This window comes from Mya arenaria, chromosome 7, assembly GCF_026914265.1.
Source record: "Mya arenaria isolate MELC-2E11 chromosome 7, ASM2691426v1".
Classification (NCBI taxonomy): domain Eukaryota; kingdom Metazoa; phylum Mollusca; class Bivalvia; order Myida; family Myidae; genus Mya; species Mya arenaria.
The window spans coordinates 14,965,017-14,985,351 of record NC_069128.1 but is presented as its reverse complement, the minus strand read 5'-3'; the positions used below and the strand labels follow the sequence as shown (position 1 = coordinate 14,985,351).

Sequence of the window (20,335 nt, the reverse complement as noted above, 5' to 3'; positions counted from 1 at the left end):
CCTTCTTTTGAAATTGACACTCATTTTATCAAACCATTCACCTTTCATCTTAATCCACCAACCACTTTACGGCAGCAATTTACTTTATAGTCAACAGCAATTTTGCAATCCATAAAATTTTCCATCTTTAATACTTTAAAGATCAGTAAAACATATCTTAATATGTCAACACATTTTGATGAGCATCACGAATGAAGCGCCATTCATATAATTTAACCCTTTAAAGAATTGTTTTTTATTGAATTATCAATGCAATCACATTTATACAATTAGTAACTGCTTACTTCATCGCACAGACAAGGTATAATAATGACATAAGTAAATAAGATATACTTCTTAAAATTAATAATAGTTCAATTACTTAATCAAGTTTAGCAAAATGTTCGTGGCAGATATGAGTATAACTACCCATGTTTCGTTTGGCATAGACGTATACAACAGCGGCTTGATTCACTAAAAAGGTCTACGTTAAAAGAGATTTGCTAGGTTTTTTCATGAAAATCTATCTTGAGCTCTAGTACAAAAGCCACGGTGTGGAAACAGCTGCCTTTATCCGAAGTTGAGATTATACATTTGTGTGGTGTTTTTAAACGCAAGTGCTGTGAGTTTGGAAAACTGTTATAATAATTTGCTTCCGTTATTAATACCGAGGTAAAGAAATCCATCTCCAGTTTCGATTTGAATACAAATGTAGCAGTAACGATCATTTCAACAATTAAAGTGACACTCTTATTCACAATCAATACATGTTTAACAAACATACATTTTGAGTGATAAACCTTTAATGTCTTACATAATGCATTTATAAAAAATCGAGATTTCTGCTAACAAGATGGTAACCGTGTAATATTAGCCGAAAATACAAAGATATTACATGATTGGTGAGTGATAAAATATTTACTCTGATCTACTATCGTCTCAAAAGGTAGAAATTCCGTGTTTTCTGCACTTTTCGTTCAAATTAAACTCGGTATCCTTCATACGATTCATTGTTTTCGACATATATTCATCCTTTTTGGATATTTTAAACACTTGTATAAACTGTGGTAAACTGATTTGGGAGTAATAGTGCAACTTTAAATCTAAAGTTAACAAGAAACGGTCTTAGCTTGGCTTGATTCAATTGTATGTATCTGATTAGTATAACGCTTTGGTTAATCATTCAATTTTTTTTTATTTTAGTCTTGTAACATATCGGTTTCTAAATCTACAAGATTTACCCTGATGGCTTCAAACATATTATATAGAATATGAAAGATCGATTATATTGATTATGTTTTAATTTGTACCAAAGACCTACAATTATTTTTTTCAATCAAATTGATGTTCATGCACATACATCGTATAGATATTTTTCTGTTACAATTTTAAACAATATTTCCAATTTAAAGGGACTCGTTAAACTTTATAGAATCAGACATCGATATTTGTAAAATGTGAACGAAATGATCGTAGTAATGATAAATCATCTACACATATTCGAATTTGCTATATTTTTAATCATTTTTGGCAAATGTCACAGAAGATGTTTTATTTTTCAAAAAGCATTAGTAACGCTATCGCTAACTGAATCATTTTATCGTTGGATTTACTAAATTCTATTCAAATGAGGGTATAACAGTTGCTGTTTGGTTTCTGCTCATAGAAGTAAGGAAAACATTGTCAATTCTACCAATTAAAAATATGTTGCCGACATAAAATATGTGAACGAGTCCCTTTAAGGCATTATATCGTTGAAGCAGCTTAATTTGAAACAAATAATAAAAGAGCGCAAAAACAACGTCACCAATATACCACTGTACGGAACCCTTTAATATAAAATAAAATTTCATGTCAAAATATATGATATGATTCAGCCTTGCCGCACTTTTGGTTATATTCCTGTTTAGTTTTTTTTTCTCAGTTTTGTAACAGAAGACTTAAAGGCCTAGTTTCGGTGTTAGTATGATTATTTTGTTTAAAAGATATACAAATCAATAACTTCTTAGTTAAAAAGAAATCTTTAGTATTTACTACAAAAAGCGACAATGAATAATACCTTCTGTATTGTTGCATGTTTGTTATTGTGATACATGTATTTTTTCTATCAAACTGGGTATAAACAAAGGTCAAAAATATACTACAAAAAGTAAGTTTACATAACTAAAACATACTGTGATTTTAAAATCATCATTCACTTCGTATACTTTTTATTGGACATCTAAGAAAAGAAAATATTTGTTGAATTTGTCTCGGATTTTCATAGTTCACCACTCTCTTATAAGTTCACGACTTTTTACAAATATGTAGTTCTTAAAAATATGCAGTTCTGCACATTTCCTACATTTTCTCAAGACATAAAAGTGGAACAAAAATACATACCTTTTCAAGGCCGGAACGCCAATACAGAGTAAGATAAATGATATCTTACCATTATTTAGGACTTCTGCTCTTATACCCTCTGTGATGGAGTTAAAGGAGTTATTTCCTAGCATACGTTTGACATTACAAGTAAGTGTTGACTAAAACAGCCTTATTCTTTGATACGAAAACAACTTTGATTAAAGACCACCTTGCTTATTGATGCGTGTTTCGTAGGTTTGTTACTATACTTGTTCTGATTTTAATATGTTGTTAAAAGTGTGCATGCTTCTATGATGATGATTTATACTTTCAGTTGCACATTACTTGATAATTTCATCCTTGGCACCCCGGCATATCATAACCTATTTGACACCCTGGGCAAATCAGCTGTAAAAATCTAATAATAAAGAGAACAGCATTCTCGAATATTTAATAAGGTGAAATCCAGCCGCTTGATTGTTCGCATGAGACACACCTCATGCGGTGCGGAATTGGTCGAAAAGTTACGGATGTAATCTCGGTTCGAAATAATCCAATGAAATCACAGCTTACAAATCGTTTTAGGCAGGATGTTGTTAAATATGCCGATAGCTCTTAACAAAGGAGATTCTTTCCTTTTTGTTATCGGCTATTTCATTGGTCGGAAAATGCTCATGAGTATGCAAGATTTACGAAGTTTTCCTAGCCAATTTGCCCAGTGTATCATATAGGTTATGATACGCTGGGGTGCCGAGGATTGATATTTTGCTTATGATGCTTATATCGGATTGTTGTATTGGCATAAGACATTAAAAGTATGAAGTATGTGCTGTTCTGTTCTGTTCTGCTCTGTTCTGTTCTGATATTTATTAACATTCATTTGACAGGAACTGCTGATGTCAAATGAATTAAATGAGTACATTGCGATTGAAGTATGAAGTCTGAGTACAATTGTTCATACACAATACTACAGAGGAAAATGAGAATGTTAATTCACTTAATTACTGTTCAATTAATGAGCTAGAATTAAGAAGAAATTAGTACATACTACTTAAGAAGGGTAACTTATAAGCGTATCGTTTATATGTCAGTGTTTATCTTGGTTTTTGATAAATGAATATAGATCTAAGATGGCTGTCAACAGTAAAAATGTTGAAGTACTGTTTTAAATTGGTAAGGGTGAAATATTTAAAAGACATCGTTACGCACTTGCGTATAGTATTGACTTGTTTAGTGTGATGCTGAATTACTTAAGAGTCTCTTCTCTGCTACAAGGTAACAGTTTTGGCTGCTTTTATTTTGAAAAAAATGTTTCACACATATCTTTTGTCCAGTCTGTGACTGAAACCTTTTGCCTGTTTGACGGTTCATTAACGCAAAATTAAACATTGACAATTTTCATTGATTCTTCTCCTAAATCCTGCTATGTGGCTGGTGGTATCGTTCGCTACCTAAGTGACCTTACTTTAATGGATTTTTTGTAAGTTATTTTTTGTTTTAAATTCTTGTGCATAAAGCATACTTAGTAAAAGCCAGTTAAATTTGACTATTATCATTCCAACGACACAGCTGGGTGTTTGCAGTTCGATTGGCGTTATTTGTAAATCTTACGCCGCCCTTTGCCGGAACGGAAACTTCTGATTTTCCCTCGGCTATAGACGTTTTTCGCCGTTACATATTTGAAATACAGAGATAAGTTCGGACCTTGACTACCTGAACTGCAACTGAAAAGAACCATATCGATCATCAACGAAAGTGCAGTCAAAATGAGCATTCAAATGTAGAAACGTTATTAAGCAATACAATGAGTGTGTTTAAATTGAGTTGTTCAGAAACTATGAGCTATCAAGAAGAGGAAAAGATTTATCATATATTTTCTACTCTTTTATATAATACAACAACGTGAAGACTTAAAGGCCTAGTTTCGGTGTTAGTATGATTATTTTGTTGAAAAGATATACAAATCAATAACTTCTTAGTTAAAAAGAAATCTTTAGTATTTACTACAAAAAGCGACAATGAATAATACCTTCTGTATTGTTGCATGTTTGTTATTGTGATACATGTATTTTTTCTATCAAACTGGGTATAAACAAAGGTCAAAAATATACTACAAAAAGTAAGTTTACATAACTAAAACATACTGTGATTTTAAAATCATCATTCACTTCGTATACTTTTTATTGGACATCTAAGAAAAGAAAATATTTGTTGAATTTGTCTCGGATTTTCATAGTTCACCACTCTCTTATAAGTTCACGACTTTTTACAAATATGTAGTTCTTAAAAATATGCAGTTCTGCACATTTCCTACATTTTCTCAAGACATAAAAGTGGAACAAAAATATATACCTTTTCAAGGCCGGAACGCCAATACAGAGTAAGATAAATGATATCTTACCATTATTTAGGACTTCTGCTCTTATACCCTCTGTGATGGAGTTAAAGGAGTTATTTCCTAGCATACGTTTGACATTACAAGTAAGTGTTGACTAAAACAGCCTTATTCTTTGATACGAAAACAACTTTGATTAAAGACCACCTTGCTTATTGATGCGTGTTTCGTAGGTTTGTTACTATACTTGTTCTGATTTTAATATGTTGTTAAAAGTGTGCATGCTTCTATGATGATGATTTATACTTTCAGTTGCACATTACTTGATAATTTCATCCTTGGCACCCCGGCATATCATAACCTATTTGACACCCTGGGCAAATCAGCTGTAAAAATCTAATAATAAAGAGAATAGCATTCTCGAATATTTAATAAGGTGAAATCCAGCCGCTTGATTGTTCGCATGAGACACACCTCATGCGGTGCGGAATTGGTCGAAAAGTTACGGATGTAATCTCGGTTCAAAATAATCCAATGAAATCACAGCTTACAAATCGTTTTAGGCAGGATGTTGTTAAATATGCCGATAGCTCTTAACAAAGGAGATTCTTTCCTTTTTGTTATCGGCTATTTCATTGGTCGGAAAATGCTCATGAGTATGCAAGATTTACGAAGTTTTCCTAGCCAATTTGCCCAGTGTATCATATAGTTTATGATACGCTGGGGTGCCGAGGATTGATATTTTGCTTATGATGCTTATATCGGATTGTTGTATTGGCATAAGACATTAAAAGTATGAAGTATGTGCTGTTCTGTTCTGTTCTGCTCTGTTCTGTTCTGATATTTATTAACATTCATTTGACAGGAACTGCTGATGTCAAATGAATTAAATGAGTACATTGCGATTGAAGTATGAAGTCTGAGTACAATTGTTCATACACAATACTACAGAGGAAAATGAGAATGTTAATTCACTTAATTACTGTTCAATTAATGAGCTAGAATTAAGAAGAAATTAGTACATACTACTTAAGAAGGGTAACTTATAAGCGTATCGTTTATATGTCAGTGTTTATCTTGGTTTTTGATAAATGAATATAGATCTAAGATGGCTGTCAACAGTAAAAATGTTGAAGTACTGTTTTAAATTGGTAAGGGTGAAATATTTAAAAGACATCGTAACGCACTTGCGTATAGTATTGACTTGTTTAGTGTGATGCTGAATTACTTAAGAGTCTCTTCTCTGCTACAAGGTAACAGTTTTGGCTGCTTTTATTTTGAAAAAAATGTTTCACACATATCTTTTGTCCAGTCTGTGACTGAAACCTTTTGCCTGTTTGACGGTTCATTAACGCAAAATTAAACATTGACAATTTTCATTGATTCTTCTCCTAAATCCTGCTATGTGGCTGGTGGTATCGTTCGCTACCTAAGTGACCTTACTTTAATGGATTTTTTGTAAGTTATTTTTTGTCTTAAATTCTTGTGCATAAAGCATACTTAGTAAAAGCCAGTTAAATTTGACTATTATCATTCCAACGACACAGCTGGGTGTTTGCAGTTCGATTGGCGTTATTTGTAAATCTTACGCCGCCCTTTGCCGGAACGGAAACTTCTGATTTTCCCTCGGCTATAGACGTTTTTCGCCGTTACATATTTGAAATACAGAGATAAGTTCGGACCTTGACTACCTGAACTGCAACTGAAAAGAACCATTTCGATCATCAACGAAAGTGCAGTCAAAATGAGCATTCAAATGTAGAAACGTTATTAAGCAATACAATGAGTGTGTTTAAATTGAGTTGTTCAGAAACTATGAGCTATCAAGAAGAGGAAAAGATTTATCATATATTTTCTACTCTTTTATATAATACAATTTTTATTGGATATCAATTATAATATAATCGTGATTTTCATTTAGTTTTAACTTACACTTTAGATTTATGGTATTGAACAAAAGCAGAATTCGGACAGGGTATACCATATTTTTGCATTTGTTTTAAAGTATCTTTTAATTGTGTCAATGCTATGACTTGGCCTTTTTGTATTTTTCTGCATCATGTAATTATCATAATTAAAAAATCAATTGTTGTAAATTCCATACATCTGTTTAAGGTTATAGTTAAAAAAATAACATCATTATTCACTAAATCTTTCATAAATATCCATAGGTTTATGAAATGAAAACAAAAGTGTACATTAATTGAATCGTTAAAATCATCAAAGTGTCTATTAAACAGAAATAAATTATCACTAAAACTACACATTCTTTATGTAAAACATTTGCTATAGCTAAATGGACTCCGCCTACTCAATAGCCAGCCCATATCTAAACTATGTATTTATTTAAAACGTTTCAAAGGGCCAAAACTTTTAAATTAGTTATGTTGGATTTACATACCAGCTTCTCGTAAATCTAAAGAGCCATAATGAATAAGTTCTTGAAGTTTATATCTTCAATAATTGTAGAACAAGATAATAACAATTAAAATATGATAAAAGGGTCATTTCTGTAAAAATATTTTGAAATCCGGCCAATGGTTTTCAAAGAACGATTTTCAAAGTTCTCCATTGTAGACATATAGTGAGAACTAGACTTGCCCCTGACAGTCATGTTTTTTTATGAATCACAATGGGCTGATATATGGTCATTTCTGTGATATTATTTTGAAATCGGGCCCATAGTTTTTAAAGAGAAGATTTTCAAAGTTTTCAATATAAACATGTAGTGAATAGAAGCCCCGTCCATGTGTTGTTCACAAATCAACATCAAGTGAATGAACGTTTCTGCGAGATTATTTTAAAATCAGGCCAGCAGATTCTGAGGAGAAGATTTACGAAAATGTTCATATAGACATATAGTGAACAATAGCCCCGCTTAGAGTTCTGCATGGAACAACTTTTATAAAAGGAATCTGAAAGAGGACCACGCAAGGAATATTCCTGCGTAGTTTGGTTTAAATTGTCACAGTGGTTTTGGAGGAGAAATTGTTTGCCTTGACGACAAATGTTGACGACGGACGGACTGGCGGACGACGATGGACGACGGGTAATCATCCTCTAACAATAGCTCACGCTGAGCACTTTGTGGTCAGGTGAGCTTAAAAGTTAGCAGACTGCAAAAAACATGTGTGTGACTAACACAGTTCTGGAGTCAAAATATAACTTCAATTTTTAGGAATTATTACTTATATATTGAAAAACAAGTTTGTCAATGTTAGTAAGGTCGCACAAAATCGATGTTTCGTTCCTCGGATTTACATTACGTACTTTTTGGAAAATGTAAGGGAAACAGTTACTTTTTTGTGAGACAGCATTATATTGTGGAAATTAGTTTTTTTGAAAGCTCGATATAATCGATTATATTTTTACCCAGTTTTTTTTACAATCTACAGTAATATTTTTTATTGTCAAGATATGTAACCGATGCTTGGATATTTCATAAATAACTTGTTAAGAAATGGTGTCAATCATTTCAAATAACATAAATTATAAATGTTGTTTTTTACTGATATGTAAAATAAACTTCGAAGATTAGTTTTCAAACGACATCAATTCTCTCAAAAATGCCATATATTTCACTGTTAAATATTAGTTATGATGATAAAAACACAACTTGTAGCTTTTAAAATTTAAAACTTATTTTTTAGATACTTTTTGCACAAAAGTATATACTCATGATTCAAGTTATGATACTCTTAACTAGATTTTGACCAGATGACGTCGATAATGTGAAAGGAATATGTTTCATTGTTTGTTCTGAAATTATGTTTGAAAAACATTTCTGACCAAATACTGACAAAAACAACAATTTCTTATTATATGGTCATAAATAGCAGAGACCTATACGTCCGTGTAAAGTAATTAGCGATTCGTATAGAAATGTACACTGGTTCGGACACACCAAATAAAGATAATCCTATTTGATATATGTTTTCTTTTACAACATAATCTGCAATGAATAAAACAAATCCATGAGCTTTATTAATAGCATTCCTGATGTACCCTGGTATTGTTCATTTTGGTTATTTTATTCCATTATATTTACAGGGATTTTCTAAAAGTAATATTTAAATAAAGAATTATAGATTTCTAAATGTGTTGTTACTGCCTGTGTTAAGATATGTTGACCTTTTATTTTTACATATCAGAAATCAATAATAATAAATGTCTAAGTACAGACCATGCTAGTAATGTTTCAGTGCTTCAAGTAGATAAAATGTTTTTTTATGAAAAATGCCAAAGGTTTGTTTCGCTCGCATGCTTGGCAAAAAAAACGAGGAACGATAAATTCATTATGTTCAAGATTTTTATTTCAAATTGTTATTTACCTCAGTCTGATAGTGCAAGTTCAAAGCGATCATTGTCCTGCTTCCCCACGGTTTTTAATGAGACATTTGATTGGCTGCCAAAGCCAAATGTCTTATACTTAATTGCATTACAACGTTAACTACTGTTTCATGCATAATATTATCTTTACTTATTATGTAAATTAATAAATCGGACAATTCAAAACAAACATGCAATCAAAAGAATGTCACCGCAAAGTCATGTACTCGTTATTGTTTAGAATTAACATACATAACATACGTTTTACCTCTACTTATCTTTTATCTATCTTATGATATCTTATATATTTGAACAAAGCTGTTTATACATTGATATAAAAAAGGTTGAGGAACAAAAAAGATAGTCAGATGTTTAGCCAGAGGCATATCCATATATTGCATGTAACCAAAATGTCTTGCTCCTCAATATTTTATTGGTTATGAGTTTACTTCGATTTAGAAACAGTGTATAGCCTTTCACTGTGATTTACTCAAAGTTCATGCTCTACACAATCATTTAAAAGTAAGACGAACTATCACAATGCAACTACTTATCAGACATGTGCGAGCTAAGATGGATATGTTAGGAAACAGATATTACATTGAACAAATCGGAATTTAGGTCAATAAAGTTATTTCCGTTATTTGTAAAAAGTCCTTCGACGTTTTCAGGTTTGAACCTTAGATACAAGAAACATCGCTTGTCGTTATAATTTATGGTTCAAAGATGTAGGTGGTGCACTGCATTGCATCTAGATCGAGGTAATTTTCTATGGATATAACTATTGAAGTTGTACAACGAACACGGATTTCTAATCATCTATTGATTAAGCAAAACAAAATTATTGTTAACACCATCTTCTTGAATGTAGCACTCTTAACAATATAATAATAAAATTATGCTCTTTATTGACATGATAAACATTGTCCCTGAGCATCACAATATGCAGATTTGATGGCGTTTCCGAAAGCTGTCTGTGTGTTTCGATCCGCATGTTAATTAAGTGCGTGTAAGTGGAACTGGCCTGGAACGGAACCTGTAATAAACTTGGCATCTCGCCGATGAAAAATAGATTGTTTGATGTTCAGAGCATATAATTCTAAACATGTTGTCAATTTACCATAAACTTTACTTATACAAGAGTCTTTCAAAACGTTATGATATATTGTTAACTCACAACAGACGTACGAGATCGCTGAGTTGCAATACCACAAAATATACACGATGTACACGGTTATGTATTTTTTGTTTTATATAGTAAATGAATTTATATTCAACATCAATTTTGCAGTCAATAACATTGGCCATCTTTAATACTTAAAACATCAGCTGAACATAATGTTAGATATCAACACAATTTGATGAACACCATCAATGAAGCTCCATTCATATAATTTAACCTTTTAAAGTATTGTTTTTATTGAACTAATAATGTAATCTAATTTATACAATTAGTTGCTGCTTACTTTATCACACAACATATTATATTGACAAATGTAAATGAAATATACCTCTTAAAATGAATAATAATATAATTACTTAATCAAGTGTAGCAAAATTTTCGTGGCAAATATGAGTATAAGAACCCACGTAATATGTTTCGTTTCGCATAGACGTATGCAACAGCGGCTTTGTTCACTAATAACGTCTACGTTAGAAGAGATTTGCTATGTATTTTCATGATAATCTGTCTTGAGCTCTAGTACGAAATCCACGATATGGAAACAGCTGCCTTTATCCGAAGTTGAGATTAAACACAAGTGCTTTGAGTTCGGAAACATTTCAGGAAAAAGAAAGTAATTTTGCCCATGTACTGTTCTAATAATTTATCCAACGTAATGGCGGCTCGAAGATCACAGGTTTTGGATTTAATATTTGTTTGTGTGATCGTGACGTATCTTGGTAAAGTAAGGTGCAATGAACCGCATTGCTCAAAGTTTGATTTTGAGGAGAAGGTTTTGGAAAAACTCGTTCGAATGGAGTATAAAGCGGAAATGCAAGAAAAATCAGTAAGAAAGGAACTAGGGGACATGAAAAGTGAACTTGAGAGCTATCGAGACGATTGGCAGAGACTTAAACAAGAAAATGATGACTTGAAGACCAGTTTGAAAAGTGTCGCTCAAAACAGTTTAGATCAGATTGCTTCGTATAAAGAGTCGCTTGTGACCCCGACTGTTATGTTTAAAGCTCGAAGAATGAAGGTTCTGTCATTGGACAAAGGACAAACTATGATTTTCAAGGACGTCATGTTTAACAATGGTAGCGGGTATGATAATACCAGAGGAGTATTTACCTGTCCAATAGAGGGCGTGTATTTATTCACCATTCACTTGTGTTCTCCAACAAACAAGTACATCACATATGACGTCATGGTGGATGGGACAATACACACCAAGGGAGCAAATAGGGATGCCACAAGCCAAGTGTGTACCTCTGCCGATGCTATCGTTGAATTACAGGAGGAAAGCAGAGTTTGGGTTCAATCGAACTACGACGAAGATGAATTATATGAAGATGGATATCGATGGAGCTCTTTTTCGGGTGTTTTGATACATAGTTAATAAATGAAAACGTGTCACAACGACATCAAACAACAAAATTTTAATTTATGGCGCATTATGAGTTTAACAAGTAATATAATTCATATTTATCGTGGGTGTTGATAAGAGCAGCTTTATATGATGTGACAAAACTTTAGTGTAAGACTATCTTGTATCTTGATACGTGTTATAAACTTATACTATTTTACTTTTTTTCTGATTTGAATAGGTTGTTTTTTGCGTGCATGCTTTCATAATCATGTATAATTATATTATCATTTGCACATTACTTGACAGTTTACTTATAACTTATAAGGATTTATCGGTATGTTGATTATGCATTGGGCAATAAACAATATGAGTTGTTTGTTCTGTTCTTATATCAATAAGTAAGCCCTTGACAGGTACCGTTGATGTCAAATGAAACAAATAATTGCGCTGTTGGGTACGGACGATACATGTTTAATCTAAAAATGTTTTTAGCACCGGGAATCACGATAATACCATTATATTACCAAATCTGAGAATCATTGTTTACAATTTCTACGGAAGAAAATACATTTCTGTTTAAAAAATTAACAAGGATTAAGACTAAATTATAACAAAATGCTAAAACAGTATATTGACACGAAGCATTACGTTGTAAATGTTTTGCGATAGTGTGGTCATAAGAGTGATAAAGGGAAAAGGGTAAAACAATAGTAAGGTCGAAACAATGCATACTGCTGCGTAAATTAAATTAACTATAGAGAGATAAGTCAAATGAATCAATATCTTCAGATATCGATCAAACATTTCAAATAACGTTATTTCTGACAGTTCGGAATTATAATACTTTAATCAAAGCATGTTTAACAAGGTTATTTATCAAATGCGCACTCGCTACTCACCAAGGCGTCCTGGGTTCGTTTGTCTTAAGTAGATTTCATCAATACTAATTAGCAGTGCCTCTAAACAGTGGTATAGATACAAGTTAGCAGCTGAATTGTCTCTGTAGTTTTCATTGTATTGTCGCCAGTTATCAATCAAACAATCAAGACTTATTTTTCATAAGTAAAAAAAATCACTTGGTTGCATAATCCAATGGATTTACTGAAACCCTCGCCAAATGATTTCGACAAGTTGCAGTAATTGCTTTGGCGACTGGCCAGCAGAACAGAACAGAACTGAAGAGTATCCGTTATCATTTGGATTATTCTGGCTTGGAATGTGAGCGTGCCACCTTAGAAGTGTCTTGCATAGTTATTAATAGTTGGAATGTGGTAGCATTATTTGGAATTGGTGAGGTTAACCTTAGTAAATACTTGGATATTTTTTAATGCCGGTGTTTCCGTATAATTGCCATTAGTTTTGCTAGAATTTAGCATTTCTATCTTGTTTCAATCGAAACGGCTTTTCACACATCTCTAAAGTCTAGGATATGTCTGGACCTAGCCCTGTTGTCTGCTAGGCTATGGGAAAATGTGAACATTGGCCATTTTCATGGATTCTACACTATTGATGAACATGTGATGTACCTTTCACCGGTGGACTTGTGACCTGGCTTTAATGAATAAAAACTGCATTTTCATATGATTTTTTAATCTTGAAATCCTATTTCTATGCCTTCATGAGAGTCATTTGATGCATGCTACTTTTTATTTATTTTTAAACGACAAAGCTCGAGATGGGCTGTTTGTTGATCCTACGCTGCCCATTAACTACATACGATTTTTCCTTAGCTATTGAGGTTTTTTCTCTGTTATATATTGGAAAAAAAACAGAGGTAAAGTCGTACCTGTTCCATTTTCACAGCATTTTGAGTTTCAAGTGTCTGTTCTTTTGTTGTGAAAACTGTTTTCTCGAGGGTCCAGTTGATGTTCTAACTAATTAAGTGGTAAATTGCTTATTTATAACACTTTCCTTTTTATCTACTTCGCATTAACCGAAAGGGATTTTCAACATTATCTGAAGAATGATAAACAATATGTGTCGATTATCAATCAAAGTACGATCGAAATGAACATTCGAATTCAGGAAATTTATCAAGTTTTACTATGATAGTTTGTATATGTATCCGTTGAGTGATTCAGAAACTATGAGCAATTAAGAAGAGGTAGAAATTTATCATACATTTTCTACTTCTTAATGTATCTATTCTTAGATATCCATTTTAATATAAAAGTCGTGATTTTGATTTAGGTTATGCCCTATACTTTACAGTTAAAGTTGCACTCACACAGATTGACGGTTTTTATTCTTATTTTATTTTTTGTCTTATGATCAGCTGATTTTGGTATCGTTGCCTTCAAATCAGTCATATAACAAAACGCATAAAGTAACATATCGCTATTGTGCTTTTTTCAGCCGATTTCCAGACACGCAAAAACTGGCTTATTTCAAGACAAAAGACGTTGGTAAAATGGTCAATCTGTGAGAGTGCATCTTTAAGGTGTGTTTAAAGCAGACTTTCGACAGAGTATACAAAACAAAAGCATTTGCTTTTAGAATTACCTTTATTCATGCCAATTATGCGACTTGGACGTTTTGTAATTTCTGCATAATTTATTAAAAAAACGCCTTGTCTATATTTCATACATCAGTGAAAGGATAAAGTGGAAAGAAAAATCTCATTATTCACCTAAACTTTCATAAATATCCATAGGTTTATGAAATAAGAACTTAAGTTTACATTAAATAAACCGTAAAAATCATCAAATTGTCTAATAAACAGTAAAATATTATCACTAAAACTATCAATTTAACATGTATAACGTGAACTATATATGGCTAAACAACATGCATTAATTTTCACTGGTGTTAAACAATGCTAAACCACTTAATATTTAAGTAGTTATAAGGTTTATGCAACTAAGTAGTAATATACAAACCCATAAGCAGTTACACAATACTTTAAAACCTTTAAAACATAGTACCCTCATAAGATGTAACCACACGCATATACATGTAGCGTCTGCCGGCTTTGAATGAAGGTTTAGTATGACACCTTCAACAGCTACAGTTGTATAAACTCTCAGCCAATTGAGTGTTTGTCAAACGTCCTGAGGGATATTTAAAAACATTAGCAGACAGCAAAAACCTTTTTGTGACTAACACATTTCAGGAGGCAAAATGAAACCACATGTGTTTGGAATGATTACTCATATAGTAAACAACATTTATTACAATGTTAGTTAGGCCACACCAAATTGATGTTTCGTTCCGCGGATTTACCACACTTTTTCAAAAAATATTAAGAAAATAGTTGTTATTTTTTTGTACGACCGAACCTAAAAAAATTACCACCAACCTTTTTTTGTGGAAATAAGCTTCTTTTGAAAGCTGCAATATAATCGACTATATATTTTTACGCAGTTTTAGAGTATTTGTATTATAAAGGGAAGTAACCGATGTGTTCAGCTTATATATCAACATGTTTGGTAGTGGTGTCAATCAAAATAACTACACTGCACCATTTAATACTTGAGATAGCCACGTTTCGAAATGAGCGGGCGCACGTCCAAAGTTGCACTCAAAGTGACGCACCTTTTAATGTCCAAACTAGAACCCATCCAATGCAGTTGTTCACTTTGATTGAAACAAATTCGATAAAACTCACAGCTATTCTCCACAGCCACACTTTTGTTAAGCACATCACCCAGTTTTATATGGGCTTGTTTTCTGAAGTGGCATTATAGCAAGTCGCTCTACTTACAACGACGATCATTTCCTGATCACTTTCCTGTACTAGCCGTTATGATTTGTTATATGATGCGCCGCAATGCGAAATGACTTGTTTTGTCGATGACATTGGTTCGCGATTTACCCATTCTAGTACAAGGGTAACATACAATATGCATATTTGATAAATGTTTTGAGAGCGATCTGTGTGCTTTTAGCCGCATTGTAAAATAGTGCGTGTTTGTGGAAATGGCCTGGAACTGAACCAGAAACCAAAAACAATATCCGATGTACAAAAAAGCATTGTTATTAATAAGTCATTGTTAAAAAGTGTCAGAGTGGCCTGCATAACTTGATTTTTGGTATATGAATGACACCACCCCAAACATAAGCTAGGTTATTGTCATTTAACAGAAACTGTCCTAGTTTCTAAATAAGACTAGAAAATGTATACCTTCTTCTGAAATTCAAACACTATAAGCATTTTATCGAACCATAATCCATCCGTCTGTATCCACCATCTCCTTTACGGCAGCAACTTACCTTATAGTCAACAACATTTTTGCAGTCCATAACATTGGCCAGCTTTTATACTTGATAGATCCACAGGGGGCAGAAACAAATTAACTTTGTTTATTTAAACCTATATGTATATATACAGGTATAAATAAACAAAAATAATTTGTTTCTGCCTTCTGTGGATAGATCCGCTTAACATATTTTAAGATATCAACACATTTTGATGATCATTATGAATCAAACTCCATTCATATAATTTAACTCTTCAAAGACGTGTTTTCATTGAACTAACAAAGCAATTTATACAATTAGTAACTGCTTACTTCATCACATCTTCGAGATTTAATATTGACAAGTCTAAATGAAATATACTACTTAAAATGAATAATAGTTTAATAACTTAATCAAGTTCAACGATTGTTCCGGTGAATGTATAGAATGGCCTAATCAATATGTTTAAATGGAATATTTTAACTTAATGGAAAAAATACGTATAAACTCTTTGAATTACCCACATAATATGTTTCATTCGACATAAACGTATTCAACAACGGCCTTTTTCACTGAATACGTCTACGTTTATTTTCTAGGTATTTTCACGATAATCTATCTTGAGCTCTAGTACCAAAGGCACAAAGTGGAAACAGCTGTTTATATCCGAAGTTGAGGTTATAACTTTGTGTGGTGTTTTGAAACACAAGTGCTGTGAGTTGGAAAACATTTCAGAAACAAAGGAAGTAATTTAATCCATGTACTGTTCTAATATTTATTAATTTATCCAGCGTAATGGCGGCTCGGAGATCACCGATTTTGTGTTTATTATTTGTTTGTGTGATAGTCACGTACCTTGGTAAAGTAAAGTGCAATGAACCGCATTGCTCAAAGTTTGATTTTGAGGAGAAGGTTTTGGAAAAACTCGTTCGAATGGAGTATAAAGCGGAAGTGCAAGAACAGACAATAAGAAAAGAATTAGGAGATATGAAAAATGAACTTGAGAGTTTCCGAAACGATTGGCAGAAACTTAAACAAGAAAATGATGACTTGAAAACCAGCTTGAAAAGTGTCGTTCAGTCCAGTTTAGATGACTTTGTGATCCCGACTGTTATGTTTAAGGCTCGAGGAATGATGGACCTGTCATTGGACAAAGGACAAACAATGGTTTTCAAGGACGTCATGTTTAACAATGGTAGCGGGTATGATAATACCACAGGAGTATTCACCTGTCCAGTAGAGGGCGTGTATTTATTCACTATTCATTTGTGTACTTCATCAAGCAAATACATTACATATGACGTCATGGTCGATGGGACAATACACACCAAGGGAGCACATAGGGATGCCACAGATTCAGTTTGTACCTCTGCCGATGATATCGTTGAATTACGTAAGGCGAGCAGAGTTTGGGTTCAATCAAACCACGATCCAGATGAATTATATGAAGATGACTATCGATGGAGCTCTTTTTCGGGTGTTTTGTTACATAATTAATGAGGGAAACCGTGTCACAGAGACAAACAACAAATTTTAAATCTATAATGCACTATGAACATAACAAGGAATATAACTGATATTTTTCCTAGGTATTGACAGGAGCAGCCTCATATGAAATGACAAAACTTTAATTTAAGACTACCTTGCGTCTTGATACGTGTTATGTAGTTACTCTTTTACTTGTCTGATTTCAATATGTTGTTAAGTGTGTGTATGCTTTCATAATCATTATGTAATGTTTTGATTTCTTTGCATTATGATATAATTTTCATGATGTGATAAAATATAAGTATTTGTTCCGTTGTTTTCGTATTTGTGAACTCATGCATTGCTTAATATATAAGTATCATGTTGTTCATATGACATAATTATGATGCAACTCATACTCGTGTATTGCTTATTGTTTACAAATTGCTTTAATCTATTTTGTATATCTCTATGATGAGAAACCGTAATGGTTTGAGTCGAATAACCTCTGTTATGTCCTTTTATACTTTCATTTGCACATTACTTGATATTGATTATCAGTATGCTGTTTATGAATTAGGCAATAAATAGTTTGTGCTGTTTTTTTCTGTTAATATATTTATTAGTATGCATTTGTCAGCTTCTTTTCGTGTCAAATGAAATAATAAACTGCACTGCGATTGAGGTGGGTTCAGACGATGCATTGAAAATCTTCATGTTTGATCTTACAATTTTATTTTGCACCAGGAATCATGATGATATTGATAATTACTATCACTTATCATCCCTGTGTGTCATTGTTTACAAAATACTACGGACGAAAGGAAAAAAATGGTTTGATAATAACTGTTATAATGCCCGTAAAGAATTTCACAGTAGTCAACAAAATTATAAGTCTTGCAAATCGGATATGAATAAACAAAGTATATAAAATCCTAGTAAAAGTACAATTTTTTTTTTATTAAAACTGTTGTTGAAAATAATAAACAACAATTCAAAAAAGAGATTAAAACAATGCAGAGTAAATCTCCATAAGATTATTGGAGGGATGTAAAAAGTTTAAATAGCAAATCTCGAAACACATCTGTTGATGGAGAAGCTTTGATTGAATTTTTTTTAATATTTGAACGCTACAAATAGTGATAATGTTGAAGAACGTACTGCAGATTACCAAGATGTTGACGTATTGCATAGTTTATATAACAACATTTCTAAATTAGAAGTTACAAAACATATTGATAAATTGTTAAATGATAAAGCCTGTGCCATTAAGATGGAATGCGACTATGAATTTGTTTTCGAGTTACTGTCTGAAAATTGGTATACGAATAGAAGAGCATATGCCCAATTAGGGACTGTTTTTACATTTTTAATATTCGGAACAGTTTTGAAACTATGACTCCTAAAAATATACCACTGACGTCAATTTTGAGACGTCTCTCATATTTTTGCGTTCCAGCTACAATAACCGATAGTTTCACCAATTCTTCGTTGACCGCTAAGAAATTTCAACCTCAAGTGCGTCTTATGAAAACGTTCACGCTCATATATTTTTCTTTCTCTTGTTTTACGTTATTTATTTAAATTTCGTCTTTAACGTCTTTTTCGCGGGAAAAACGGCTTCGTGTTTTGCTGAAAAAAGTGCGCCTTTCTTTAATTCTTGAAAAAACTGCTCGTTTAATTTTTGATTTTTTAAAAAACATGTATTCAATGTTTTATTACAAATCGCCTGATATAAAAAAAGGGTACCTCACCGAGTTCGTTTTTGCGCAGTATCAAATAATCTAACCCCTATACCTGTTCTTTTTCATTACGTATTGTTATAAAACGTTTAGCATGACGTAAATCGAACTATTATTTACGCTAATAAGAGCTTAGTTTTGAATAAACCACTGATCAATAACATATAACAGTTGATGCTAATTTTAGTTAAATTGATAATTCAACATTGTTTTCTTCTGTTGAATTCCGAATAGTTAACATTTTTAAATAATTAAAGCACTGATTGTAAATGAACTATAGTTAAAGTGACATGCTTATCCAATCCAAAATCCATGCATAAACATGTATAACAAGATCAATTTTGTCTAATAAAACTTAAACTTCTTACTCAATTATGCATTTATGGAAAATATTAATTACTGATTACAAGATTTTAACCGCGTGTTTAATAACAGAATGCACAAAAATATTAAATTATTGGTGAATGCTAAATTATTTACTGTTGTCTACTCTAATCTCATAATGTAAATATACTATGTTTTATGCTCAATCTTTCAAATCAACTCGGTATTCCTCATAAGAACCTTTGTTTTCGACAAGATTTCTGCATCCAAGCGTCAGATCACATACGACCTTACTATCATGGAAGTCAAATAGACTTATTTTATTTGCATGTAGAATGTAAGCTTTTTATTTATACTTATATATAGCTATATCCTACCTATATAAATATTTTGACAACAATATGCTATAATTTTAAACTGTACTATTATTGTATATACTATTATTTATGTTCTATGTCTATCAATGTTGGATATATTATGAATATGTCCAGCCATGGGGAAAATTAAGATATTGAGTTGAGTTGAGATGGGAGAGTAAGTGTGCATCTTTAAATCGTTACTATAAGCTCATTTTGTTAAGGGTTGTTATAGCTTACATACAAACACACGCACAAAACGTACATTAAAGTCACGTACGCAAGCACGCGTAAAAACGCACCCCACACACCATCCCCCACTCAAAAACGCGTGCACACGCATGATTATATGCGCACGCGCTCTCGCACACACACACACACACACACACACACACACACACACACACACACACACACGCGCGCGCACACACACACGCACACACACACACTCACACACACACACACACACACACACACAAACGATCATACGCACGCTCATACACACGCACGCACACGCACGCGCACACACACGCTCTCACACACATGTACGCTCTCACACGCAGGCATGTATGTACACACGCCCGCCCGCACGCACGCACGCACGCCCGCGTGTACAATACGCACGGCAGGGACATTGAGTGCGGGATAAGGTAGCTATGTTGGCTTCTGTATCATGGGCATTGAATGCATCGCCGAAAGTTGTCTCATGAAATTGCTTGTACGCACGAGAAGCTTTGATTGCGTGGTAAA

At 32.8% G+C, this 20,335-nt stretch overlaps 2 protein-coding genes across 2 annotated transcripts; both read left to right on the top strand.

The window, feature by feature from the left end:
• Positions 1–10,824: 10,824 nt before the first annotated feature.
• LOC128240946 (complement C1q tumor necrosis factor-related protein 5-like) lies at positions 10,825–11,547 on the top strand. Its single transcript, XM_052957935.1, has one exon. The coding sequence runs from the start codon at positions 10,825–10,827 to the stop codon at positions 11,545–11,547; it is 723 nt and encodes a 240-aa protein (XP_052813895.1).
• Positions 11,548–16,295: 4,748 nt separating this feature from the next.
• LOC128241450 (uncharacterized) lies at positions 16,296–17,766 on the top strand. The gene has a single exon (XM_052958378.1). The coding sequence runs from the start codon at positions 16,492–16,494 to the stop codon at positions 17,191–17,193; it is 702 nt and encodes a 233-aa protein (XP_052814338.1). The 5' UTR covers positions 16,296–16,491; the 3' UTR covers positions 17,194–17,766.
• Positions 17,767–20,335: the final 2,569 nt, after the last annotated feature.